General features: G+C 46.8%; 2 protein-coding genes across 3 annotated transcripts in view; both read left to right on the forward strand.

Annotated features, from left to right (window-relative positions):
- The first annotated feature begins 951 nt into the window (after positions 1-951).
- KLC4 (kinesin light chain 4) lies at positions 952-11,957 on the forward strand. Of its 2 annotated transcripts, XM_006860480.1 has the most exons (16): positions 952-988; positions 2,410-2,691; positions 3,491-3,721; positions 4,575-4,656; positions 5,212-5,422; positions 5,892-5,979; positions 7,415-7,516; positions 7,729-7,902; positions 8,174-8,273; positions 8,479-8,531; positions 8,729-8,799; positions 8,978-9,086; positions 9,590-9,730; positions 10,279-10,394; positions 10,750-10,813; positions 11,498-11,957. In XM_006860480.1, the coding sequence occupies exons 2-16, from the start codon at positions 2,434-2,436 to the stop codon at positions 11,546-11,548; spliced, it is 1,851 nt and encodes a 616-aa protein (XP_006860542.1). In that variant the 5' UTR covers positions 952-988; positions 2,410-2,433; the 3' UTR covers positions 11,549-11,957. The 2 variants fall into 2 exon arrangements, with proteins under 2 accessions (XP_006860542.1, XP_006860543.1); XM_006860481.1 differs by lacking the exons at positions 952-988; positions 3,491-3,721 and having other exon boundaries at positions 2,434-2,691; positions 11,498-11,548.
- A 1,662-nt stretch (positions 11,958-13,619) lies between these two features.
- PTK7 (protein tyrosine kinase 7) overlaps positions 13,620-27,189 on the forward strand; it is a 94,112-nt gene continuing 80,542 nt past the window's right edge. Inside the window, exon 1 of the mRNA XM_006860482.1 lies at positions 13,620-13,802. Within this exon, the coding sequence (XP_006860544.1) occupies positions 13,724-13,802 (79 nt within the window). The 5' untranslated portion in view covers positions 13,620-13,723. The remainder of the gene's footprint in view (positions 13,803-27,189) is intronic.

Raw genomic sequence — 27,189 nt, forward strand, 5'->3', positions numbered from 1 at the left:
CTTACTGCCGTCACTCCCTAATGATGTAAAAAAGGCGGGCATAGAAGTGGCAGTCCGTTTCCCCAACCCCACCCCATGCCAAGCCATATATTCAAAAAACCATGGCCCTAGCGTTGATTCTGCCTCATAGTGGCCCTATAGAACGGGATTAAGTTGCCCTGGAGGGTTTCCAAGACGGTACATCTCTAGGAAACCAGACTGCCACATCTTTCTCCCGCCCAAGCTGGAGCTAACACCTCCTTTTCTTGTTGCGCACGGTCAGAGCCAATCCCTAGGCAGCTCTCAGGTAGCGTGACTAGAGAACAGGCCCCGCCCCTCGGAGCCGTCAAAACAATTGCCTCGAGCGGCAGCCATGATAGATTTAAAGGGACAGTACCGGCAAGGGCTGCAGCCAGACAGAGAGACTACTGGTGAGTCTTTGAGGGTACTTTTGGGGCTGAGCGTCGAAGGTCTTACCACTTCTTATTCCTACACTCTCGGACAGATGAACAAACCCCTCCACACGACCTTACACGACTCTAGACAGACTCAAAAACTCCGCCCTCCACGGTTCTTCCCCGCCCCTCGGCGTCCAGAAAGACAGACGACCTGGCCCGCCCCCTCGCGACCGACTGACTCACTAACCTCCGGCTGGTCGCCCGTCTGGTCCCCGCCTGGGACGCAGATCTGGCAGTCCATTAGCACCTCCCCCTCCCCGTCTCCTGTCCACTTCATCTTACCCCTTACCTTGGACCCTCAGGGCAGGTCGACAACCTTGGACATTCCTCAACCCCTTTGCCAGTCCCTGAAGACCAATTCCCATCACCGCATTTCCCGGTGACCCAGAAGCCGGGACCTGCCGCTATTTCCTACATCATCAGGGGTTTGGGAGGCACCCTAAGGTGACTCTTCTCAGAGCCTGTTAGTAGGTAATCAGGTGCAGGGAGTTACCCCAACTTGGCCTCTAGGGAACAAAAGCCATGGAAGTGACTAAACTGGGAGTAACCAGGTCTTCTTCCTCACTCTTTGCCAGGCCCGTTCCTCGCCTTAGGTCTCTCATCAAGTCCCTTTCTCCCTTCCTGGGAGACATTAGTTCCTCAGGCCTCCGGTGGTAGGCTGAATTGGGTTCGGAGGAGGAGGAATAGAGGTTGTGTTTGGAACCCTTTAAGCAAGGGGAGGGAGGGTGTTTGTCCAGGGTAGGGCTCTGTGCCAGGTCCTTTGGGTGGCTGTGACTGGTGAGAGAGGGAACGCTGGACTCCTGGACTTGGGCAGGGCAGCTCCTTGCCTGCTAAGCAGTTTCTTCCGGACTCAGGCCTGAGCTCCGCCTCCACAGCCAAGGAAGGGCTCTGGTCTTTCTGCAGGTAAGAGGATTTCAAAAGTGAGAAATAAGACCCCTTGAGGAAGTGGGAAGTCAGCCTGAGACCCTGGAGATGGGACATGTGGGTTGAAGGCTAGTGGGGAAAGAGGCAAGACTGTCAGCTTTAGAGATGCTGTGCTTAACTCTGTTTCGGATGGATGCAACCTGAAGACCTTGACTCTTCTGGGGCCCTGTCACTTGAGTTCTGTGATAAAGGTTCCTGCTTTCTTTTCTCTCTCTTCCCAGATTTGACTTTGAAATTTATTCCTCTCCTTTTTGAAACACTCCACACTATTTTCTGCATTTTCCTATCTGTTCTAACCTGTTCCCTTTGTTGTTTTGGGTGCCTTCAAGTCAGTTCCGACTCATCATGACCCAATGTGACCGAGGGGAAGTGCTCCATAGGGATTTCTTGAGGAACCTTTATGGAAAAGGATTATCAGGTCTTTCTCCCATGGAGCTGTTGGGTGTTCCCACCATTTTTGGGGTGGGGGGGTAAGCACTAACTGTTGCACCATCAGGGAACATGTGTTCCCTTTCAATGTGTTCCCTTTCTGTTGTTGTTAAGTGCTGTGAAGTTGTTTCCAACTCATAGTGACCCTGTATAGTGTTTCCTAGGAGCGGCTGGTGAGTTTGAACTCCTGACCTTGTAGTTCAAATTGACCTTGTGATCCAGTGCTTTATCCTACCAGAACTCCAGTATACCCCTCCCCAAACACCTTCTCTGATTCCCATAGTGCTGTCTCTTAGCCCCTGATTCCTTTTCCTGACTCATGCTCTCTCTTTTCTGCTCTGTTGCTATGTTCTAAATCCCAGGGTTAGCTCTAAGCACCTCTGTTTTTTAGTTGTTTTTTATATTCAACTCAGTTTTTCTCCCTCCGTCTTTGCCCATATCCTTAGCTTTGTATTGAGTGTTGTAAGCTCCTTCCTCATTGCCTCTTTCTCCAACAGCCATAAGTTACACATAATCTTTCTCATCCCTTTTTTGGATCTCACCACCCTCTAACCTTTCTCCGACTTTTTTACCTCCTTTCTCTCCCTTGCCCCAGCTGAGTTTTGCATTTTCTTTCTAGCCTACGTGAGGTCCCTTGGCCAGGATGTCCAGCCTGGTTTTGGGGCAGCGGGATGAGTCTGCAGGGCACCGGCTGAACCAGGAGGAGATCCTGGGGAGCACTCGGCTGGTGACCCAGGGTTTGGAGGCCCTCCACAGTGAACACCAGGCTGTGCTGCAGAGCCTGTCCCACACCATCGAGTGTCTGGAGCAGGGAGGCCATGAAGAAGGGCTGGTGCATGAGAAGGCTAGGCAGCTGCGCCGTTCCATGGAAAACATTGAGCTGGGATTGAGTGAGGCCCAGGTGAGATGGCAAAGGTGGTGCCAAGTACCAGGGTGGATGGAGGAGCAGGTGTCAGACTAGAGTGTGATTGGAAGCTTGGGGCCACCTGGGATCCCCTTGACCTAGATGTGTGTATTCATTCATTCAGTAAATATTTTTTAAGTCCCTACTGTGTGCCTGTCACCCATCTGGGCACTAAATCTACATCAGTGAACAAAGTCAAAACTTTTTGCGATCTTGGAGCTTACATTTTAGCTGGGGGAGACAGTCAGTGCACAAATAAATTAAGCAAATGATTCAGTATTCCAGCGTGATAAGTGCTAAGGATAAAGATGATACACTGTAGGGGTTTATGACATGAAAAGACACAGTTTTAGATTTAAAACAACAAAAACCAAACCTGACAGATCAGGTGGAAGCCTTAGGCCACCACAGAGACTTTGCTTGTATTTTGCATGAGATGGATGTTACGGGATGTTTTGAGCAGAGCAGTGATGACTGAACATTTTAAAGGGACCCATCTGACTAGTAGTTGGTCTCTAGGGGACGGGGTCAGAAGCAGGGAGCCCACTGAGGAGACTCTTGTTATAATCTGGGTGGGAATGATGGTGCTCAAACCCAGGGTGGTGGCAGTATAGATGATGAGAAATTGGACTCAGGGTAGATTTTGAAGGGAGTCATTTCTACCCATACCAGCACGATCTATACCTCCTAGCCCTTCTGTGCCTGTGTTAGTCTTGCCACCTCCCAGAAAGCTCCTTTCCTGCTTACCCAGAATGCTCTGTCCAGAGTCTGGAGCTCACAGGACATGCCCCCCTAGGTGATGCTGGCTCTAGCCAACCACCTGAGCACGGTGGAGTCGGAGAAACAGAAGCTACGAGCTCAGGTGCGGCGGTTGTGCCAGGAGAACCAATGGCTCCGGGATGAGTTGGCGGGCACGCAGCAGCGACTGCAGCGCAGTGAACAGGCTGTGGCCCAGCTTGAGGAGGAGAAGAAGCACTTGGAGTTCTTAGGGCAGCTGCGACAGTATGATGAGGATGGGCACACCACGGTGAGTAGGGAGGCAGGTGTCACCATAAACACGGGGGCAATTGGCCCATCATCTGTGGTGTCAGCAGCTTGGCCTAACCTGCCTCCATCTGACAGGTCTGCCAACTCCAGATGCCAGCAAGGGGGAAACAATATTCACTCCCTAACCCAGCATTTTAGCCTACTATATGCTGGCCACGGTGTCCTCTGCTGGGGATACAGCAGTGAAGGAGGCAGGCACACTCCCTGCTCTCACAATTACAGGCTTGTAAGGGTGCAGATAAAACTGCAGGGCTAGAAGGCTAGTGTGTTCTCAGGAAAGTGAGGAGATGATTTGCATAGAACATAGACAGGTGAAGCTGGCCAGAGAGCTGGAGGTGTTTATACAAAGTTGCAGTTCTTGGTGGAGAAAAGCACATTTGCCCAGTGTGGAAAGTAGATTAGACAGCGAGAGTTGGCCCTGAAGTCCAGAAGTGGCAAGGGATGGACACAGGGCTGAACTAGACATTTGGGGTATGTATGTGCCAATAAGCTCAGACACACTCCCTGCCCTCAGGAGAGACAGGACAGACATATAATCAGTGTAAACACACAAGGATCAGCTCAGATATAATCAGCTATAATTACGAGTTGAGGAGGAAGGGAGGCCAGAAAATGAGGGTGGGTGGAAGGAACTTTTTTGGATGTGGAGGAAGGGAAAGTTATGAGATTTTGGCCTATGTGTCTCTGATTTCAACCAATAAGAGAGGCTTGAGTTTGGCAGGGCTGGATGCCAGCCTTCCCAGGATCAGGGACATAAACAAGGGTCTTCTCATAGGCCCCATCTGGAAGACACTGTTGGCAATATCTTAGCTCTGCCATGCTGCTTCTTCCAGGAGGAAAAGGAAGGTGAAACCACCAAGGATTCCCTGGATGACCTTTTCCCCAATGAGGAGGAAGAGGACCCCAGCAATGGCTGTGAGTCTGCCTCTGGAGTTGGATGTTAAGGGGGGCAGTAGGAGTCTGGTTCCAGCTGTAGCTCACCACATGTACACAGCATGCTCACCATCCAGAAATAGCTCTGGTGGGCCTTCAGTTTCCTCTTAACATCAAACAATTCAATAATGCCAGGCACTGTGCTAGGCACCAGGGATGTCACAATGAGAAAGACACAGGTCTCACCATTAAGGAGTGCGTGGTCTAGTGGGGGCCTGGCCTAGAAGTAGAAGTGGGAGGAGCGTGATGGCCTCAAGGGAAAGAGCCAGGTCTTTCTCATCTTTGTATTCTTGATATAGCCCTGACTCATGCTTATTAAGTAAATGTTTGTTGAATGAATGAATTACTAGATGAACAAATGGGATTGTGCAAGGGAGTGAGCAAAAGAAAAGCAATTGAGGCAGGTCTTGAGTGAGAGGCCTGGTGGGGGGATGGGCACAGGCCTGAGAACAGAACACAGGGTGAAGGTAGGAAGGAAAGACGGGGGAGAGGAAGAGGCCTCTGAGGAAATCTTCTGTTCATTTCTGGGATGACTAGTGTCCCGTGGTCAGGGCACTCAGCCAGGCGGATATGAAATCCCAGCAAGGTTGAGGACATTGCACAACCTGGTGATCCAGTATGCAGCCCAGGGTCGCTATGAGGTGGCCGTGCCACTCTGCAAGCAAGCACTAGAGGACCTAGAGCGCACGTCTGGCCGTGGCCACCCTGATGTTGCCACCATGCTCAATATCCTTGCTTTGGTGTATCGGTGAGTACTGCTGTCCTCCATCACCATGAAATCTTCCTCCAGATTCCCACTTTGGTCCTCATTTGGCCCCCATTTTTCCTCTGTCACACTACCTCTCCTCCTTGGTGGGCTTCCCAGATGTACCCTACTAGGATACTTTTGCATGTACAGAACTCTTACTTTTTCTATACCTGTGTCCTTGATCGCGGAGAATACTCATTTTTCAGGCTCTTTGCTTCTTAGTCTCTCCTGTGGAGAGGGTCTCTTTCTCCTGTTTCTGTCTCCTGCTTCTTCTAACTTGTGGCCTCCTCTTGGGATGGCAGAGCTGTGCATCCAGGTTTGGGTGTATTGGGAAACCCTTCTCACTGTCCACACCTTGTCTTTTCATGGGGGCCGCCAAACCCCAAAATATACCTGAGCCTTAACAAAAAGGGAGAGATGATTTGGGACAGCATTCTGTGTAACTTCTGTCATTTTTGCCCTCTTTCAGGGACCAGAATAAATATAAGGAAGCTGCCCATCTACTGAATGACGCCCTCAGCATCCGAGAGAGCACCCTGGGCCGGGACCACCCTGCTGTCAGTATTCCCTGCTTTCACTCCCCCCACCCCCAGTACTACTTTTGCTCTGTCTTAGGTTGTCCATCTGCTGCCCTCAGCCCACTCACTAGAGGTGCTCAGGGAAGGAGCACTGTCCCTGACCCTAGTGGTTCTCAGCATTCTGAAACCCAATGACTCCTTTTTATAATGAATAGTTTCCTGAAATTCGACCCATAGATAATGTAACCTACATACACATAGAATTTCCCAAAAAGCCAAAATGACACCCAATTGATATAAAAGAAAAACGGGAGTAATTTATAAGAAAATAATATTGAGTAAATGGTAGATGACAAAGCAAAAATAGTCAGATACTTACATATATCTAATGAATAACCTTGGATACAGGTAGTCCCCGATGTATGATTTATTCAAATTATGATGAACTGTGCTTATTACCATCTTTTTTGGGGTGGGGGCAACTGGGAGGACAGGTAATATCTTATTGTTAGTAATACATACTACATACATGTTAAAATATATCTCTATGTTTATATGTAATGTTTCTAACTCCCAAGGGCAAGTAAAAATTGAGTTTATGAAGGCAATAATAATGAAAATGGAAAAAAATTAAAAAGTCATTAACTTATGTTAGAATTGACTATGATAAAGTCATTGGAACAGACTCATGTCATAAATTGGGGACTACCTGCACTAGATGATGAGAAAAAAAGAGAAAGAACCTTAATTAGGGATAGCCCACCAAGACAAATTGTAGATGGTCAAAATGAAGAAAATGAGAAATAGGACATTTTTGAAAATGAATTGACAGTGTGAAAATAATTCCTTATGTTTTAACATGATAGGAAAGATGTATCACAGAATACCAAGTTCCCATCTTGATAGCCCACCAAATGTCAAAGTAGACATTTAGTATTTGAATGTCTGGCAGGACATTCAAAAGTTGGCAGATCTGTTTCACACATGCAGGACATCTGTAGTGTTCATGCTTCCACCAAGGTAATAGTGCCCTAATCTTTATGCAACCAAAACTTGCCCCAGATATTCCCAAAAATCCCCTTAGGGGGTGATACTTCTCCCATTAAGAAGTTCAACCCACAACAAACAGCTAGTTGCTAGTCTAGTGTGTTCCAACTCATGGCTAGCCCATGTATGTCAGAGTAAAACTGTGCTCTTTGGGTTTTCAGTGACTGTTTCTTTGAAAAGTAAATCACCAGGTCTTTTTCCAAGGGGCTTCCGGGCAGACTTGAACTCTGCCTGTCAGTCTTTGGGTTAGCAGCTGAGTGTGTTAACAGCTCCTCACACTGCCCAGAGACATCTAGAGAAGCTCAGCCCTAGCCTAGTCAGTCATTTCCTTCTCTTCTGCCAGCCTTGAAGTTGTGTAGTGTGGGGCCCTGCTCTTGTAGGTCCCTTGCAGGCATTGAGACTGACAGGGACCAGCCTCTCTTTGTAGGTGGCTGCCACTCTCAACAATCTTGCTGTACTCTATGGCAAAAGAGGCAAATATAAGGAGGCAGAGCCGCTGTGCCAGCGGGCACTGGAGATTCGTGAAAAGGTACCCATACCCTCTTTCTGTTCTTCCCTTGTTGCTGTGTCTCCTTCTCCCTGTCTCTCCTTCTGTTCTACCTTCTACCTCACTTCTTTTTTTCTTACTTTCACATTTGCCTTGTTCTCTCTTCTATCATTCCTCTCCTTCTGTTGCTTACACATGCACACTCACATACACACACACACAATCATTTCTTGGCTCTTTTGCTCCCCCACCAGGTCCTGGGCACTGACCACCCAGATGTGGCAAAGCAGCTGAACAACCTGGCCCTGTTATGCCAGAACCAGGGCAAGTATGAGGCTGTGGAGCGCTATTACCGGCGTGCACTGGCCATATATGAGGGACAGCTGGGGCCAGACAACCCTAATGTAGCCCGGACCAAGAACAACCTGGTAAGGGAGGAATGGGCAAATTAGATGGAAAGAAGGGAACAGACACTTGAGTCCTGGAATCAGATTTCTCCTCCCCTTTCCACCTTTATTTGGGGTTGCCTTTGGGGCAGAGGGGTCTCGTTCACTCCAAAGGGAAGGCAGATGTTCCATAACCTCCTGGGAGTGGGGTGTCAGGAGGATTTCTGGGAAAGTCATAAAGCAACCAAGAAGTGACTCAGACCCTGGCTAAGTCCATCTCTGGCTCCTGTGTTTTTGCCTTCCTTCCTTCCAGGCTTCCTGTTACCTGAAACAGGGCAAATATGCTGAGGCTGAGACGCTATACAAAGAGATCCTGACCCGTGCCCATGTGCAGGAGTTTGGGACTGTGGATGGTGAGTAGCAAGTACCTGGGAAGGGGGCTGCAGGGAGGAAAACACTGAAGGCCAAAGGTAGAAAGTTAGATCATAATGGTTCCGGGGTGGGGGGAGCCGGATCTCTTTAGCACAGCTCCCTCTGTTGGCCTCTGGGCCCTGGCTCTCCCCATACTGTCCACATGAATTCTCTAACTGCCTACTTCACCCTATGTACCATCCCCAGACAACCACAAGCCCATCTGGATGCATGCAGAGGAGCGGGAGGAAATGAGCAAAGTGAGTTGGGGGCCCAGACTGGGAGCCTGAGCCTGCCAGGGTCTCTGTCATTCTCCTTACACTTCCCACCTGAGCATCAGGCCATAGTTGCATGGTGCCTTCCTCAGCCCTGCCTACATCATGGCCCCATGTCAGCTTGTGCCACTGTGTCTCTGTACTCCTGTGGTTAGTTCACTGCCAACTCTGTCCTCCTGCAGAGCCGACACCACAATGGTGGTACACCCTATGCTGAGTACGGAGGCTGGTACAAGGCTTGCAAAGTGAGCAGGTTAGAAGTGAGCCTGGCCCCCAATGCCTACTGCCCTGTAGCCAATCCCTAGTCCCAGCCTCCTCTACCTTTTCCTTCTTCCCTTTGACCTTACCTCAGCTTTAGCTGTAGGCCTTCTTTTTACTGTTTTCATTCCTGAACTCATTCTCTCTCACTTCCTGGGTCTTGGCCCCTCCAGCCCCACAGTAAACACTACTCTGAGGAACCTAGGAGCTCTGTACAGGCGCCAGGGGAAGCTGGAGGCAGCTGAGACCCTGGAGGAATGTGCCCTGCGTTCCCGAAAACAGGTCAGAGACTTGGAGGAGAAGGAAGTTGTAGCCAGTAGGGCCCTGGAGAGTGGCTGCTGAGGCTCTTCTTGAGTCTCACCAGAACAAGAGGAGAGGCTTTAAGGAGGATAGGAGGGAGACGAAGGTGAACCAGCCTTGTGCTCATCATCTTCCACTTGTCCTTTGTGGTCAGAATTGCAGGCTCACGATTCACTTCACTGAATGGAAATATTAAAGACCCGCCTTTTCACAAGCTAGGTGTATTGCTGACGGTACCCCATATCAGAGTTTTTCAAGTCGCAGATCTGAAATAAATTCAGTGTGGATGATGACTAAAAATTATATCTATATAAGAATGCGTTGTAAATAGTTAAGATGAGTACTATTCTCATATATATGTTATGGGACATCACATTTTAACTAAATGTTTTCCTTGAGGGGGCTGATGGTCAAAAAGTTTGAAAGCCCCACCCTGAGGAGTTTAAGGAGTGGGACATCTCAACTCCTTCCTTTTCCTTTTCCAGGGCACTGACCCCATAAGCCAGACCAAGGTGGCAGAGCTGCTGGGGGAGGGTGATTGTGGAAGGACCTCCCGGGAAGGCCCAGGGGGCAGTGTGAAATTTGAGGGAGGTGAAGATGCTTCTGTGGCTGTGGAGTGGTCAGGGGTAAGTCTGACCATTGCCCTTTGATCTCTCCTGCCTGCTGTTTTCTTTGTGTGCGTGGTAAGTATATGTGCAATAAACCATTTGTCATTTAATATTTGTATAATTCAGTGACATTAATTATATTTATCGTGTTGTTCAACCATCACCATTATTTGTTTCCAAATGTTCCTGTCATGCTTAACAGAAGTTCGTTGTCCTCTAAGCAATGAGTCCCCCTCCTCTACTCCCTCCTACCCATTTCTGGGAATCACTCATAAACTTTGTTCATTAATAAACACTTCCTGCCCACTCTTGCTGCTGGTGGTGAGAGGCTCTGCGCCTGCTCTACTCCAGGCCCATGGAGGACGAGGGCATTTTGTCCTATCCTAGTCCACTCAGCTCTATCCCTAGCAGGGGTATCTCTGAGACTGAGCCTTTAGTAGGGTTCTTATTTTCAATCGGGGCTTTGTGAGGGAGAGTATGCAGAATAAATGGCTGAAGTAGACTTAGAAGTTAGTGTGCATGCAGTTCCCTTAGCTTCTGTTCCCTAAACTATCCCTCCCCACCAGGATGGAAGTGGGACCCTGCAGAGAAGTGGCTCACTGGGTAAGATCCGGGATGTGCTTCGTCGAAGCAGTGAGCTCTTAGTGAGGAAGCTCCAGGGGAATGAACCTCGGTCTTCCAGGTATACAATGAGGTGGTGAGGTGGCAAAGCAGGCTGGTAAACCCCTGCCTCCAGCTCCTTTTGGTCCCTCATCTCTGGAGGAGATGTGCCTTGGAAAGAAGCCTGGAGGAGGTCAAGGGGATAACCACGGAGAGAGAGTTTGGTCAGAATAGGTGTCCTTGAGGAGAAGGAGGGTTCCTGAGGAAATACTGGCTGCAGATGTAGAAAGAGTGTGTATATATGGGGGAGGAGGGGAAGCAGCAATTTGAGGTCAAGGCCTCAAGGGGGATGGCAGTGCCAGAGAGACCTGAAGCTTTAGGGCCACTCAAGAAGAAACAGAGGAGGCCTCAGTGACTTACTTCTTCTTCCATTGCAGCAGCAATATGAAGCGGGCAGCCTCCTTAAACTATCTGAACCAGCCCAATGCAGCACACCTCCAGGTGAGAGCAGTGTTCATAGGAAAGGAAGGCCAGCCAGTCAGCCAGGCCAGTGGGAGTTAGGTTGGAGGGTGCAGGCCCTCAGAGGTGAAGACTAGCCAGAGAGGTGGAGTTATTAAGGAAATAGGCAGATAGCTGTTTGGGGAGCTGGTGACCACCAAGAGACCATTTTGAGTCAGAGTTAGTAGTAGCAAAGTAGAATAGGAATTGCTGTTCTCTCCACTGGCACTTAGGAGTTAGGAATAATTCAAGAATGATTTGGAGGCACTAAGAGTTCTAGCTGCCACCCTACTCCTCACCTTGGGAATTTAGTAGTAGATGAGAAGGGGGCAAAATCAATAATCTCCATTGAAAAGACTACTAATGATGTTTTAATGGGAAACAACCACTTGCATGAGCACATTCAAAGTACTGTGTAAGCCAATATTCATGTGATTCTCCCAGGGATTATCTCCACCAGATTGTAGCTTCCTGGAAAATTTAGTTAGCAGCAGCTCAACTAAATTCCAGAGCTGAATGTAAAGGTATAGGCTTAAACTTAGATCCAGAGATACCACACGGCTTCAAAAAGTTTGTGGAAAAATGGAATAAAAAGATCATGGAAATTGCAGCCATGAGAGGGTGGAATCTAAGGGACAGTCTTTGGAGACTGAAGTGTCTGGTCTGATGAGGTGTTGTCTGTTTCAGGGCTCGCGGGGCCTCAGTGCCAGTACCATGGATCTCTCTTCAAGCAGCTGACATCCAACCCACTCCTCCAAGTGTGCTGGGTCTCCTCAGAGCATTCCCCATTGTGCCTGCCTGGCTTTTCCTAATCAAGGTGGGACAGTGAGGGGGAGCAGTTGAATTGGAGATCGCTGCTGCCCTTAGGGTATCGGTGGTTCCCTCCTCAGGAATCCCCCTCAGGAAGGACCTTCAGGGCACTCTCTTCCCACCCTGTGGTCCTCTAGAGTAGTTAACTCTGAGGCCCCAAAGATGGGCAAGATGCAGTTATGCACCTTAGAGATGTCGCCTGCTGGCTTTCTCTATCCAAGGGTTTGAGGGTGGCCAGCTGAACTGCCTTACCCTGGCCTCTCCTGTTTCCCTCTGCTGCATCACTTCAGGTCCATGTATTTCACTTATCTTAAATAAGAGAATCAGGTAACTATTCTGGCAATTGAGTCCTGATTGAAGAGGGTAGGAAGAAGGGATTATGTTGGACCTTTCAGTTAATGGATTGAATTTGTCCCCCTTTAGGTGTGTAAATCCTAACCTCTGTGCCTGAGGTTCTAATCTCATTTGGGAATGGGTTGTCTTTATTATGTTAACGAGGCAGGAATAGTGTGGGTATGTCTTACATCATTTTCTGGAGATATAAAAGAGATTAAACAAGCCATCTAGAGAGGCAGAGAAAGGGGAAAAGACATGCCAAGCCACATGACAAGGACTTTCCTTCAAAGGCGACAGAAAAAGCTTTCCCTTGAGCAGGATCTTCCTAAACTGTGAGAAAATAAATTGCTGTCTGTTAAACTCATCCATGTGTGGTATTTCTGTTGTAGCAGCACTAGAGAACTAAGACATCTTCACAGAAGAGTGAGGGGCAATGATGGATGGGGCAACAGGAGTGTTGATTCTTGGATCACTCCTCTCTTCCTTTCCCTCTTTGAATCTTCTCCAGCAAGGCCAGCAGGAAGGCATCTGGGGTTGGGGGAGGAGGCCCACAACCCAAGGAGAAGGTGCTGTGGACTGGGTTGTTGGGGACATGTGGTGGCCATGTGGTAGGACCCTGGAGTCCTGGCGCCACTCCTCTAGGTTCTGTGGCTGCCCCTCCTCCTCCAGCTGCTTGAAGGAAGGGAGGTCTCTGCAGGCCTGGGGAGCCAGAGGGGGGAAGAAGCACTATCCATCCCCTCTAGGCATATCCTGGAGGCCTGAGTAGCAGCTGGGGCCCATCTTCTAAAGCTTGACTCCTCTTGACCCGCCTCCTACACCCCTTGCTGCTTTCACAACAAAGAAAGAATGTGGGGGGGGGGGCGCAGGGGGTGGAGGGGTGCCTGGAACAAGGCTGTGCTGGGCCTCCCCACAGCTGGAGACTTGGCCATGCCCTGACACAGCCCCAGACTGCGTGGAGATGGACTTGGGATGCATTTGTCAGTTTAACTGACTGCCTGCCTTCAACCTGGTGTCGAGAGTCCAGTCTTTCTACCTATGGGTTCATATTGGTCCAGTGCCAAATCAGTCCAGTCACCCACTCCCCCTCCCTCTTCTTCAGGCTACAGCTGTTCTGGAGATCTACAGAAATCTCCAGGTTACTCTGCTTTGGGACACCTAGGACACCTGCTATTCTAGTCACCTTCTCTCCACATCAAGTAGACAGAGACCACCCTTTCCCTACCCTCCCTGTAGAATTTTAAGGGAACTATTGGTGGAATCCCCAGAAAGGCCCAGAACCAGGCTGCCCAGCCTCCCCAGGGACCATGCAATGACAAAAATCACTTTGGTTTCCTCGGGTCCCCTGCAGACTGTAGACGGTGGGCACAGATTACACTCCCCTACATCGCTCAAGTCGCCAGTCCTCTTGGGAGCTCCCTCTCTCTGTTCCCCATCCCTTTACGATCCTCTCCCCCCAGCAGTGAGCTCCTCCTTCGCCAAGGCGGGGAGGGGGCGTCAGGGGGGCGGGGCTCCGCGCGAAGGCTGGCGGGGAGGGGGCATCGCTGGGCGGGGCTTCGCGGTAGCGGAGGCGCGCGAGGACTCGGAGGTACCGGGTGCGCGCGGCGTCGGCTCCGGCTTGGCTCGGGCTCCGGCTGCCTCGGCTTGCTTTCTGGCCGTTGCTGCTGTGGCGGTGTCCGCGCTCGGGTCACTCAGCCTCCAGGGCCATCCGCTGAGCGCAATCCACGCGCTCGCCGTGCGCCCTTGTTCGCTCTTCCTAAGTCCGCCGCAATGGGAGCTGCGCGGGGAATCCCGGGCAGCCCCTGCCGGCTGCTTCTGCTCAGCGTCCTGCTGCTGTTGCTTCTGGGCGGTGAGTTCGAGCGAGTTGGGGGATCTGGGCTCCGGGAGCATTGAAGCCCCGCAGGCAAAAGGAGACGCCCGGGAAGGTGGGCTAGCGCTGCCGGGGCGGGGGAGGAAACACAGGAGTGGTGGAGAGGCTCGTGGGTGATACGAGGGGAGCAGGAAGCCCGGGGGCCGGGAGCCCGGCGAAGCCCCAGCAGACTGGATCAGAGAGGGCCCCTCTTCACCCGCGTCGGCTACGACGCGTTTCTAGTCTCCACAGAGTTTCCCAGGTGAGACCGGAGAGTTTGCTCGGGATTTGCCGGAGTTACAGGCTCCGGGCCCAGATGGGGAGTTTCTTCTTGGAGGGGATACAACTACCCGCCTTGGGGGCTGCAGTTGGGTGGCAGGCAGTGGGGGAGATGGAGTTCTCCCCGCCAGACTCAGTCCAGGTGAGGCAGGCCCGACCGGGCCTGATGCTGAACCGACCTGCGGCGCGCAAAGTGCGGATCTTTGTTACCTACACCAGCCCGACGCGTCCGGCTTCCTTTCTCTAAGTTCCCGAGCAAAGCTGGGACACTAGATGGTCCTGCCGGTAAGGGAGAAAGAAAGGAGGTATTAGGGACCGCTCCACCTCCTATAGTTCCTGGACCTGAGCCTTGAGCCCACTCCCTGCCCGGTCGAATTCGGGGATGGGGAGTCTCAGGCTGTCGCGGTGACTAATGTGTGAAGGCCGCTGCCAAAATCGGGCATGGCCGGCCTGCAAAGGTGCGGACGGGGTTTGCTCTGCTCGTTCCTGGATTTCCAGCCTGTCTGTCCTTGTGGGGGAAAGAAAGAAAAGTCTTAATTCCTATGGGCAGAAAGGCAAAAAGAGTTCATTTTGTCTTTCCTTGGAGGGCCTCAGCATTTTGGAGGGTGTGGCCCGCATCTCCTCGACCGACAGAAGGTCCCCTCCCTCCATCCCCCTACCCTCCCGCAGCCTTTATTTCTTGGCTTGGTCACACCTGATAGTCGCCACGGAGGTATTGAAGTGCCTTATAGGAAAGCACCAAGCTACCTGCACACTCCTACAGCGTGGATTGGAAATATGCTTCTACTCCAGCCAAGCACACAAAATCTTTGGTGGTAGTCCTCACAGAAACCTTCTGCCCAAGAGACCTGGTCCTAGCTTGTCACTTTTGCTCTCCTTTGAGAAGTAGCAGTTGAGATGGGGGAGGTGCATTAAGAAAGGCCTCTTCTGGCATCTTCTGGCCTGCCAGCTGTGGAGGGGTTTTGGTGCTGTTGGAATCAACTTCTTCCCCACCCACAGTTGTAAAAGGAGAGGTAATTGTAAGCTAGGACAGAGAGGTAAGAGCAAGCTCCAGGGATTTATAGGAGGTATTGCTGGAGCTGCTCTGTGTTCCTTGTGATGTGTATTGTGGTTATTGCTCCTGGAAGAGTGCACATCGGCTTGCAGGGAAGTATGGAAGTTTCTTGTGCCCAGCCATATGGATGAGCCTGTGCTCAGGGGTCCCCTGAACTGACTGGTTGGGTTTTGGTGTCTCAGTGGTCCGATATGGCTGCTCTCACTACTGCTGTTTAGAGTTCTACAGTCCAGAGGATATTTCTGATGGAGTTGGGGCTTCTGTTGAACAAATGCTAAATTCCTAAATTCCTTCGTGAGAAGATGACTCTGATGTTAATCAATGTTAATCCGGTGACGGATGTTCAGAGGAGGAGGCGGGAGTGCTGTTGGGGGGAAGTTAGGGCAGGCTGAGGGCTTGGGACAGGAGGTCTGGAATCTCCTCTGAGGGTGGGGGGATGTCTTGCGCTCAACAAAGGAACATTTTAATGAGAGTCTTAAATCAATTCCACCAAATGTGCCTTGGTGTGGAACCTGTCCATGTGTTGTAAACAATTTCAGCTGAGACGCCTGCTGTCTTCTAGTGAAATCCGGGGACTCAATCCACCCCCCGGACAGCATGACTTCAGGGGGCAACAATTTTTTAATAGATCACAGTAGACTTTTCCATCACATTGTTTAACTGTATAATTAACTGGAGTTGTAGTGAGACCCTGCTGTTAATAAGGCTGGAGTAAAGGACCTAGGCTGGGTAGGATGTGGATTAGACCATTTTGAAGTTCGGGTAATTATGCTGTAAATGGCTGAGTAACTTTCCAAACTTTGAGATCCCTGTAGTGATAAATACGGTGAAGGAGGAGGAAAGGGCTTGACGTTTGAAACCTAGGATTCTTAACCCTAACCACTTGAACCTTCAGTGGTCCACACTGCCCATCTCCACCCCCCACTCCAGGTTCTGTCCCCCAGGCCCTTGCTTCTTTGGGGAAATTGAGTTGTCTCATTCTGAGATAGCTGTCCTGCAGAGCCCCCAAGGCTCTGCAGCCTGTAATTCAGGCCTAGGCGTTGCTTTTTTATCAGTGATGGATTTTCTCAGATGTTGGGAAATATAGAGGGAAGGCAGGGGTAATATTAGCACACTGCCAAAGCAGTCATCCTTAAACATTGCTTGTAGCATTATGCATCCCTACTCTGAAACCCTATGGAGCTCTGGTAGCTCAGTAGTTACAAATCCCGCTGCTATCCTCAGAGTCAGCAGTTTGAAACTATCAGCTGTTCCACAGGAGAAGGATGAGGCTTTCTGTTCCCGTAAAGATTTACAGCCTTGGAAACCCTGCACAGGGTCGCTATGAGTCGGTGCCGACTCCATGGCACATAACCACAACAACTCTGAAACCCCAGTAACTCCATATTGCCTGTAGGATAGACATACTCTCAACTCCAGGTGTTCAGGGCAGGGTGGAAGTGGTGGAGAGAGCTTGGCGATGGATATGAACTGTCTGGCAAAGCAAGAACTCAAACACACTGACAGGCCTGTGGCCTTGGGCAGATTTGTTGATCTCTCAGCTTGCCTCCTCTGAAAAGGTAGCTTAAATCCTGGTGTTACTTTGTGTGTTAAATGCAATGAAATATATAAAGGGCCTGTTTCTTTTCCTCCCCTATGGTGTGCTTCCCACATGCCTTTCTAGCTTTGCAAACATTTCTAACAATAAATATTTCCCACTTGTTTCCATTGGGACTTTCTATTCCAACTCAACTGGTCTATTTCTCATCTCTGAAAACATACCTGGAAGTCCCTGTGTGGTACAATTGGTTAAACACTTGGCTGCTAACTGGAAGTTGGAAGTTTACCCAGAGGCATTTCGGAAGAAAGTCCTTATCTACTTCTGAAAGGTCACAACTGCAAATTCTATGGAGCACAGTTCTATTCTGATACCCAAGCCTTTGCCTGCAGTTGAAGTGAACTGGATGGCAACTTATGTGTTTTGAACATACCTGGTTTTCTCTGGCCATTCTTTCCTCTTAGGTTAATCCTCTTGTGTATCACCTCTCCCCATGGCTTTCTTGCCCAGCTCTAGGCCTACTTTTCTCCCCCAAAGCTGCCTTATCTCCAGCTGAGAAGTAGATGCCTGTTGAATGTCTGGACTCTGTCATTTTTAGGATCCCTTCCAGTTGGATTTCAGTGTAATGAAGGGTTCCCCTGTAGAATTCAGTACAGTACCTTACTTACAATGGGTTCTTCAGTACACATGAGTGGCTCTTAGTTAGAATTGACACAACAGCAATGTTTTGTTTCTTTAAATGCATGTTTAGAGTCCCAGGGTGGCACAAACTATTAATGTTATTGGCTTCTAACTGAAAGTTTGGAGGTAGGAGTCCACCCAGAGGCTCCTTGGAAGAAAGACTTAGTCATCTAATTCTGAAGAATCAGACCTTGAAAACCCTGTGGAGCACAGATCTCCAACACACATGTGGTTGCCATGAGTTGGACTTGGTTAGATGGAGCTGTTATGTATGCTTATTTTAAAAATGAATGAGCTTTTTGGGTACAGGACAGAGAAATCAAGGACAGCTTCTTTGCATCCTGGACATTTGCGGCCTTTGTGCCCTTTTCAGATTTTCTGGGTTGGGGTTGCCTGTTGTTCCTCTGTACCAAAGGATTAGACTCTTCTTTCCTATTTTCTGGGCTGCCTGTCCTTGTGGAAGCTTTTCTGAGTTTTGATGTGTAGGGCTCTGGCTTTCTCCAGTAGTTCTGGGCATTGGCAACCACCTCTCTATAGTGGTATCACTAGGGTTGGTATCACCCAATGTGGTAACTTACCGTGTCCTGACCCCCACCCCTTGCCCATGGATTTCTTCCCATACCAGGCCATATAGAATCCTTAGTAATATTTATCATCAATTTGTTAAGTATGTGGTAAAATAGTTATAAACTACTTAGATGTAGTATTTCTTAGATTATGTGAATACTAAGAATTAACAATAAAAATGATAAAGGACTGGTAGTGAGAAAATGTGCCTTTGATGATAGACATGATTCTGGAAATTGCATGATAGAATTTTGCAAGGCCATTGAGTTATTTATTACAGTTACCTTTTTTCAAATGGTCCCTGCTGGATGGAATACAGAAGAATCAAATAGATTACCCCTGTGAAAAAAGACGATTAGTTAGTTCCTGAGTAGTTAGATGCCATCGAGTCAGTTCCAACCCATGGTGACCTTATGTGCAACAGAACAAAATACCACCCAGTCCTACGCCATCCTCACAGTTGCTGCTACTGTACCAATCCAGCTTATTGGGGGTCTCATGTCTTTTTCACTGACCTTCCACTTTACCAAGCATGATGTCCTTTTCCAGGGACTGCTCCCTCCTGATAATATATCTGTAACATGAGAAAAAGTCAGTCTGGTCATCTTGGCTTCTAAGGAGTTTTCTGGTTGTACTTCTTTCAACACAGATTTGTTTGTACTTTGGGTAGTCCATGGTACCTTTAATATTCTTCTCTAACACCATAACTCAAATGCATCGATTCTTCTGTCTTCCTTATTTATTGTCCAACTTTGACATGTATACGAGACTATTGAAAATACCACGGCTTGGCTCTGGCGTATGTTAGTCCGCAAACTGATATCTTTGCACTTAAACTCTTTAAAAAGAGGTCTTGTGCAGCAGATTTGCCAAATGCAATACATCATTGGATTTCTTGAATGCTATTTCCATGAGTATTGATGATGGATCCAGGCAAAATGAAGTCTTTGACATCATTATTTTCTCCATTTATCATGATGCTCTTTATTGGTCCATTGGTGAGGATTTTTGTTTTCTTTACATTGAGGTACAACCCATACAGAAGACCGTGGTCTTTGATCTTTATCAGTAAGTACTTTATGTCTTCTTCACTTTCAGCAAGCAAGGTTGTATCATCTGCATATCACAGGTTGTTAATGAGTCTTCCTCCAGTCCTCATGCTATGTTCTTCATATAATCCATTTCTTGGATTATTTGTTCAGCATACAGATTGAGTAAGTATGGTGAAAGAAGACAATCCTGGCACACACCTTTCCTGATTTTAAACCTTTCAGTGTCCCCTTGTTCTTACAACTGCTTCTTAGTCTATTTTCAGGTTCCTCATGAGCATAATTTTCCAACTACTGATCCTTCCTCTTTGTTTCCAACCTTTGCATTCCAATCATCAGTAATGATCAATATATCTTTATTGCACATTTGATCAATTTAAAATTGAAGAAGTTGGTAGAATTCTTCTATTTCATCCTCACTGGCTTTAGTGGTTAGTGCGTACATTTGAATAATAGTGGTATTAACTGGGCTTCCCTGTAGGCATATGGATATTATCCTATCACAGACAGCATTATACCTCATGACTGATCTTAATAATGTTCTTTTTGACGATGAATGCAACACCATTCCTCTTCAATTTGTCATTCCTGGCATAGTAGACCATGTGGTTGTCAGATTCAAAATGGCTAATACCAGTCCATTTTAGCTCACTAATACCTTAGATATACATGTTTATGCATTCCATTTCATTTTTGACAATTTCCAGTTTTCTAGATTCATACTTCCTACACTCCATTTTCCGATTATTAATGGATGTTTACAGTTGTTTCTCTTTATTTTGAAGTGATGCCTCACTTTCTTGAAAGATTTCAATTTTTATTCTATCAATTCCCGGTGCCTTGCTCTTTGCCAGTTCCTTCAATGTACCTTGGACTTCTTCCTTCAGTATCATTGGCTTTTGATCATATGCTACCTCTTGAAACGGTTGAACGTTATCCATTTCCTTTTGGTACAGTGACTCTGTGTATTCCTTCCATCTTCTTTTGAATGCTTGCTTTCTGCATCAGTCAATAATTTGCCCAGTGAACCCTTCAATAATGAAAGTTGAGACTTGAATTTTTTCTTCAGTTCTCTCACTTGAGAAATGCTGAGAGTGTTCTTCCCTTTTGTTTTTTTCTGACTACAGATCTTTGCACATTTTGTTGTAATATTTGACTTTGTCTTCTCGAGCTGACCTTTGAAATTTTCTGTTTAGCTCTTGTATCGCCTCATTTCTTCCATTTGCTTTAGCATCTCTATGCTGGAGAGCAAGCTTCAGTGTTTCTTCTGACATCCATTTTGATCTTTTCCTTTTTTCTTAATGACATTTTGCTTTCTTCCTGTATGATGTTCTTGATGTCATCCCATAACTCTTCTGGTCTTCAGTCTTTAGTGTTTAATGTATCGAATCTGTTCTTCAGATGATCTCTAAATTCAGGTGGGATATATTCAAGGTCAGATTTTGGCTCTCATGGACTTGTTTTCATTTTCTAAAGCTTCAGTCTGAATTGCTTATGAGCACTGATGGTCTTCCACAATCTCTCCCTGGCCTTGTTTTGGCTGATGATATGGATGGAGCTTTTCCACCATCTCTTTCCACAGATGTAGTCAATTTGATTTCTGTGTATTCCATCTGGTGAGGTCCATGTGTATAATTGTCTCTTATGCTGTCTGAAGAAGGTATTTGAAATGAACAAATCATTGGTTTTGCAGAATTCTATCATGTGATCTCCAGCATCCTTTCTATCACCACAGCCATATTTTCCAACTACTGATCCTTCCTCTTTGTTTCCAACCTTTGCATTCCAATCGGTACATGGACCAAAAGGCAGTTATTCAAATAGATCATGGAAACATGATTTTAAATTAAGAAAGGTGTGCGACAGGGTTGTATTCTTTTCACCATACTTATTCAACCTGTATGCTGAGCAAATAATCTGAGAAGTTGGGTTATATGAACAAAAACGTGGCATCAGGATTGGGGGAAGACTCATTAACAACCTGCAACATGCAGATGACACAACCTTACTTGCTGAAAGTGAAGAGGACTTAAAATACTTACTGATGAAGATCAAAGACCACAGCCTTTGGTATGGATTGCATCTCAATGTAAAGAAAACAATGTAAAGAAAATCCTCCCCACTGGACCAATAAACAACATTCTTATCAATGAAGAAAAGATTGAAGTTGTCAAGGACCTCATTCTTGTATCAACTATCAGCACTCATGGAAGCAGCCCAAGAGATCAAATGATGTATTGCATTAGGCAAATCTGCTGCACAAGACCTTTTTAAAGTGTTGAAGAGCAAAGATGTCAATTTGAGGACTAAGGTGCGCCTGATCCAAGCCAGGGTATTTTCAATAACCTCATATGCATATGAAAGCTGTACAGTGAATAAGGAAGATTATAGAAGAATTGGTGTATTTGAATTATGGTGTTGGAGGAGAATATTGAAAGTGCCATGGGCTGCCAAAAGAACAGACATCTGTGTTGGAAGACATGCAGCCAGAGTGCTCCCTGGAGGCCAGGATGGCCAAACTTTTTCTCTCATACTAAGGACATATTGTCAAGAGGGACCATTCGCTGGAGAAGGATATCATGTTTGGTAAGGTAAGGTGGAGGGTCAGAGAAAAAGAGAAAGACCCCCAGCGAGATGGATTGGCAAAAAAAGTGGCAACATCAATGGGCTCAAGCATGGCAACAATTGTGAGGTTGGCTCAGGACTGGGCAGTGTTTCATTCTGTTGTGCATAGGGTCGCTGTGAGTTGGTAATGACTTGATGGCACCTAACAACAACATGAGCACAATTAAGTGTTCGGAAATACTCATTCTCTAAAATGTTATCCACAACTTTGCATAGTCAGTAAAGCACAGGAAAACATCTTTCTGATAGTCTCTGCTACCAGCCAAGGTCCATCTGGCTGAGGGAACAATGATATTCCTCATTCTACATCCGTCCTTGTCTGAATCTGACTTGAACCTCTGGCAGTTCCCTATCAATGCATTTTCAAATTCACTTTAGCACAATTTTACTTGCAGGTGATATTAGTGATACTGTCCAATGATTTCCGTATTCCATCGGGTCACCTCTCTTTGGAATGGGCACAAATAAGCATCTCTTTCAGCCAATTGACCAGGTAGTTGTCTTCCAAAGTTCTTGACATAAATGAGTGAGTGGCACCAGTGCTGCATCAATTTGTTGAAATATTTCAAATTATGTAGATTATATCTCAGCATAAAATAAAAATCTTCAGTTGGTTCAATAAGCAATGGAGAAAAGATTGAAGTAGTCATTTTACTTAGATCTCCCATCAATGCCCATAAAAGTAGCAGTCAAGAAATCAAACGACATATTGCATCGATCAAACCTGCTGCAAAAGACTTAACATTTTTAAAAGCAGAGATGCCACTTTGAGGACTAAAATGTTCCTGGCCTAAGCGATTGTACTTTCAGTTGCTTCATATGCATGCATGTGAAAGCTGGACAGTGAAAAAAAGTAAAGAAGAATTGATGTCTTTGAATTCTGGTGTTCGTAAAGAATACTGAGTGTATCATAGACTGTTAGAGGAACTAACAAATCTATCTTGGAAGAAGTACAAACAGAATGCAACTTAGAAGTGAGGATGACGAGACTTTGTCTTACATACTTTGGACATGTTATGAGGGCTGATCAGTTCTTGGAGACGATTGAGCAGAGGACATCATACTTGGTTGTTGTTAAGTGCTGTTGAGTTGGTTCGGACTTACCACGACCCTGTTTAGGGTTTCCAAGGAGTGGGTTTGATCCACTAGTTTTGTAGTTAGCAATCCAGTGCTTATCCTACAGAACCACACCCAGGACTCCTGGTAAAGTAGAGGGTCAATGAAAAAGAAGATCCTCAAGGAAATGAATTGACACAGTGGCTTTAACAATGGACTCTCAGACATGACAATTTTGAGGATGGTACAAGACCAGGCGGTGTTTTGTTCTGTTATACATAGGGTCATTATGAGTTGGAAGTGACGCAACAGCACCTAACAACAACGATAAAATTGTTTTGTAAGATCTTTCTACATTGAATTAAACATGATTAGTAATTGAGTTGGAGCCTTTAAAATTTCTCTCCTTCCGTTAACTCATACTTCATTCTAGTAAAAGTTATTGGTGTAAGTTAACAAATACTACTTATCCCACAGTGTTGTAACTAAAACACTAGAAAACTGGACAAAATCAGCAAGTATAAAAACATCAAAAACAACAGTGCGTGCTTGTAGCACATGGAAATCATGTGATTTTAAGCCTTCATTGTAATTGGGTAATAAGGCCAGCTGTGACTGGAACGCATTAAGCTCTACTGCCATTGAGTTGATTCCTACTCATAGCAAACCCTGTAGGACAGAGTAGAACTGCTGCTTAGGGTTTCTGAAATGATAAATCTTTTTGGGAGCAGCCAGCCTCTTTTTCCCCAAGAGTGGTTGGTGAGTTTGCTGTTAGCATCCAAGTGCTTGACCCACAGTGCCCCCAGTACTCTTTGGAGTGCATTATTGTTAAGTGCCCTTAAGTTGGTTTTGACTCATAGCAACCCTGGATAGGGTTTCTGAGGAGCAGCTGGTGGGTTTGAATTTCTAACTTTGTGGTTAGTAGTCCAATGCTTATCCTACAGTGCCACATCAGAACTCCTGGAGAGCATTAGAAGTTTCAAGAAGTACATTAGCATGGAGTTTTAGCCTTGTAGGTATTCTAGGTTTATGAAAAATATTTTTGTTGAATTAATTATGGAAACACTTTTTATAAAAATTAATACATTTTTGCTGAAGCACTGCACAAAAATTGTATAGTCATTTTGGTGCCTCCCTTCCCCACAGTGTCACCTAGTGTGGTCTGCACCCTTCCCAACCCCTTAGTGACCTCACTGCTTCTATATAGGAAACTTACCTTTCTTAAATGGCTGGTGATGGTGGTGTTGATGTGCCGCGGAGTCAATTCAAACTCATAGCGACCCTGTATAGGGTTTCTGAGCCTGTAAATCTTTACGGGAGTAGAAAGCCTCATCTCTCTCCCGCGGAACAACTGGCAGTTTCAAACTGTTGACCATGAGGTTAGCAGCCCGCTATGCTACCAGAGCTCCTTTTCTTGAAAGGCTGCAGCTTAGAAATTAGTGCTGAGTACATCCACACAGAGCTGTGTGAGAGAAACGCCACCATCAAGTCGATTCCAACTCATGGTGACCAGGTGTGACAGAGGAGAGCTGCTCCATAGAGTTTTCTTGGCTGTCATTTTTATGGAAGTAGACTGCTGGCTGAGGTCGAACCTCCAACCTTTCAGTTAGCAATCGGCATTATCTAGGAACCAGAGTGAACTGCAAGTTGTCCAGATTACTCACAGCTGTGTGCCTCCAAACAAGGCCCACAGACAAGCAGCCTGAGCAACCCCTGCGTTCAAGGATCAGTATCGGAATCTTCATTTTAATAAGATCCCCAGAGAACTCTGTACCCCAATGTTTTAGATCCCTTATTGTAGGCATCCCTGCTTTTACAAAAGCTCAAGTTGCAGAGCTTTCCTGTTCCAACAGCATGTTCTTGTTGTTAAGTGCTTTCAAGTCAGTTCCGACCCATAGGGTTTCTGAGGAGCAGCTGATGAGCTTGAACCGCCGACCTTGCAGTTCAAATGACTTTGCAGTCTGGCGCATTAATCCCCAGCGCCGCACTAGGATTCCAACAGCATGAATTAGGGGTCTGGTTTCTTTTGTTTTTAAATTTTTATTGTGAATTGAGTGATAGTTTACATGGGAGAACATAGGTTTTATGCTCATCGTTTCATTGCAATGATTACAATGCAATGATGATCTCCTCAGTGCATCATCATTCAACAGTATTTGCCTCTATTCCCTGTTTTTTTGGGGGATGAATACAGAAACACTCAGGAATATATAATCATTTAAATAACAAGAGGGCACATTCTGCAAATCTGCCTCTTGGCTGCCAGCATACAGCCTTTCCCTTTCCTAGAGTCCTCAGCTGCTCCCTCTCTCCATGTCCATGTCTCTGCCTCCATCTCTCATTCTCTGCCTCCATCTCTGGTGTTGCTGCTTCTCTGGATAGGGTCCTACATTCTGCTCATGCTCTTCTCCCTTGATGGTCCTAGGGACCTCAGTTTCTGGAATATAAGATTAACTACTCCCCTCTTTATGTTATAAAACTTCTACCTTTACAGTTGTGACAGTCACAATTAGTCATCATAACAGTTATTCACTATTGAATCATTAGAGTCTTATTCCCATCTCCTTTCACCAGACCTGTCTAGACAAGATGAAAACTATTCAGTGGGGATTCTACCTTTCCCCGCATACTATGAAATGAAACTTTCTCTTGAAAACTTGTAAGCCAGCCACTTCGTGCCTTTATAGTCCCCCCCATTTTAGGTAGTCAGTGTTTAAGTTGAGAGGTCTGATTTCTTGCACGCTATTTAAAGACTTGGTTCAAATAATTGTTAGCTGATGTGAATGCTTTTGAGTTTGAACTCACTCAGTGATTCTGCGGGAAAAAGATCTGGTAAATCTGTTTCCACAAAGATTATAGCCTAGGAAACCCTATGGGGCAGATGTACATTGTCACAAGGGTTCACCCAACAACAACAACAATGAAAACCCTTTGGTGTGATGTGTACATTTGAAAAGTAACCCACTTTGGATTTAATTTGAATTAGTTTTTGTCAGGAAGGGTAGCCATAAATGTGTGACTCATGAAGGTTTGCAATATTAGGGGTGATGCTCAGTGTTTCCGAGAGGAACGTGTGTCTTCTTTTAGAATGAAAGCCAGGGGAGAAATTGGATTTGTTAGGCAGAAATTTGGTCAGTGGAGGACTTTTCAGGAATACATTTGGTTTATAAAGGGAGTCTCACTTCAGCTTGCACTCTGACAGTCATAGCGTTGTTAGTCTTTGGAGCATTTTATATTTTGGAGTGAGGAGGTATTTGTGAGTTTGTGTTTAAGCCAGTGCAGCTTCTGTGAGACTTGTCTGGAATGGAGGTTGGCTGGTTCAGACGCTAATATTTGAGCCAAGAACAGTTTGGGGCCAGGGACTGAAGTCTTTGGTGTTTTCCTGATGGAAGAAAAGTTCATTAAAGCAGGGTTGGGTGTCCTTGGCCTGCATTCCCTAGCCTCCTTCCGCTTGCCTGAACCTCAGTAGCATGCCTTTCTGCTGCTGTGCCCCTGGCACTAGCCCTGGCCAGAGCCACATGGTGGGATTGGGCTCAGGGCCACTGCTACTGAGGCTGGTTCCAGCCTGGCACTTGAGTTGTCAGCTCACCTCTCCCCTTGCCCCCACATCTGCCCATTCCCTGTTTTGGAGCGTGTGGAGGTCCCTCTTTGTGTCTGGGGTAGAGCCCTGTCGGGGTTGTTTGAGTCCACTGCAGAGTGCACACTCAGGCTGTGCCCAGCCCCCTGGCGCTTTGGTGGAGCTGGTGGAGCAACTGCCACAGTTAATCAGCGGTTTGAGGAAGCCCTTCTCTGTAGTATGTCACTTTTTCCACCCACCCCCACCCCCCACATTTAGGCCATTTCCCTCGCAGTAATGCTACAAAAAACAGCAGTGAGGCAGGGAGGAAGCTTTGTTTGAAGGGATAAGAGTCAAAGGCATGTTTCCTCTCTTGTTACTTAGTTTGGGATTGCCAAGCTGCTGCCTCCCCTGTGTGTATTAACTGAGGTGTTTGCTGAATGAATATAAGGTGAATGGAACATTATCTATCATATATCCTACAGGATACAAGTTTCCTGTTAAAAGTTTGTATGGTTGTTGGCTGCCGTGAAGTTGGTCCCTGACTCTTGGCAACTTCATGTACACAATAGTGCCTGGTCCTGTGCCATCCTCATGATTGGTTGAGAGTCAGACCATTGTAATCCACAGGGTTTTTATTAGTTGATTTCTTTTTGTTAATCCATCTTCAAGCCTTTCTAACCTGTTTTAGTTTGGAAGCTCTGCTGAAACCTCTTCAGTATCACAGCAATAGGTAAGCCTCCACTGACAGACAGGTAGTGGATATGCAGGGGTGCATTGGCCAGGAATGGAACGTTGGTCTCAAGACCTTCATGGAAGATAAGAATTCTATGACTGAACCACTAGTGCCTTGTGAAAAGTTTGGAATACACACTTGTTGTTGGCTTAGGTGTGTGTGTAACTGTTGAAAGCTAGATTCGGACTCATGGGATATGGATTGTAAATCACATACTAGGAAGATGTAGATTTGCATTTTGCAAAAA

The sequence above is a fragment of the Chrysochloris asiatica genome, unplaced genomic scaffold (genome assembly GCF_000296735.1).
Source record: "Chrysochloris asiatica unplaced genomic scaffold, ChrAsi1.0 scaffold00038, whole genome shotgun sequence".
Lineage (NCBI taxonomy): Eukaryota > Metazoa > Chordata > Mammalia > Afrosoricida > Chrysochloridae > Chrysochloris > Chrysochloris asiatica.

Coding starts and splice junctions, on each gene's coding strand:
- KLC4 (XM_006860480.1), top strand. CDS start 2,434: ATGTCCAGCCTGGTTTTGGGGCAGCGGGATGAGTCTGCAGGGCACCGG. Junction 4,657..5,211: donor AGAGGACCCCAGCAATGGCT/GTGAGTCTGCCT, acceptor TGGGATGACTAG/TGTCCCGTGGTCAGGGCACT. Junction 5,423..5,891: donor ATCCTTGCTTTGGTGTATCG/GTGAGTACTGCT, acceptor GCCCTCTTTCAG/GGACCAGAATAAATATAAGG.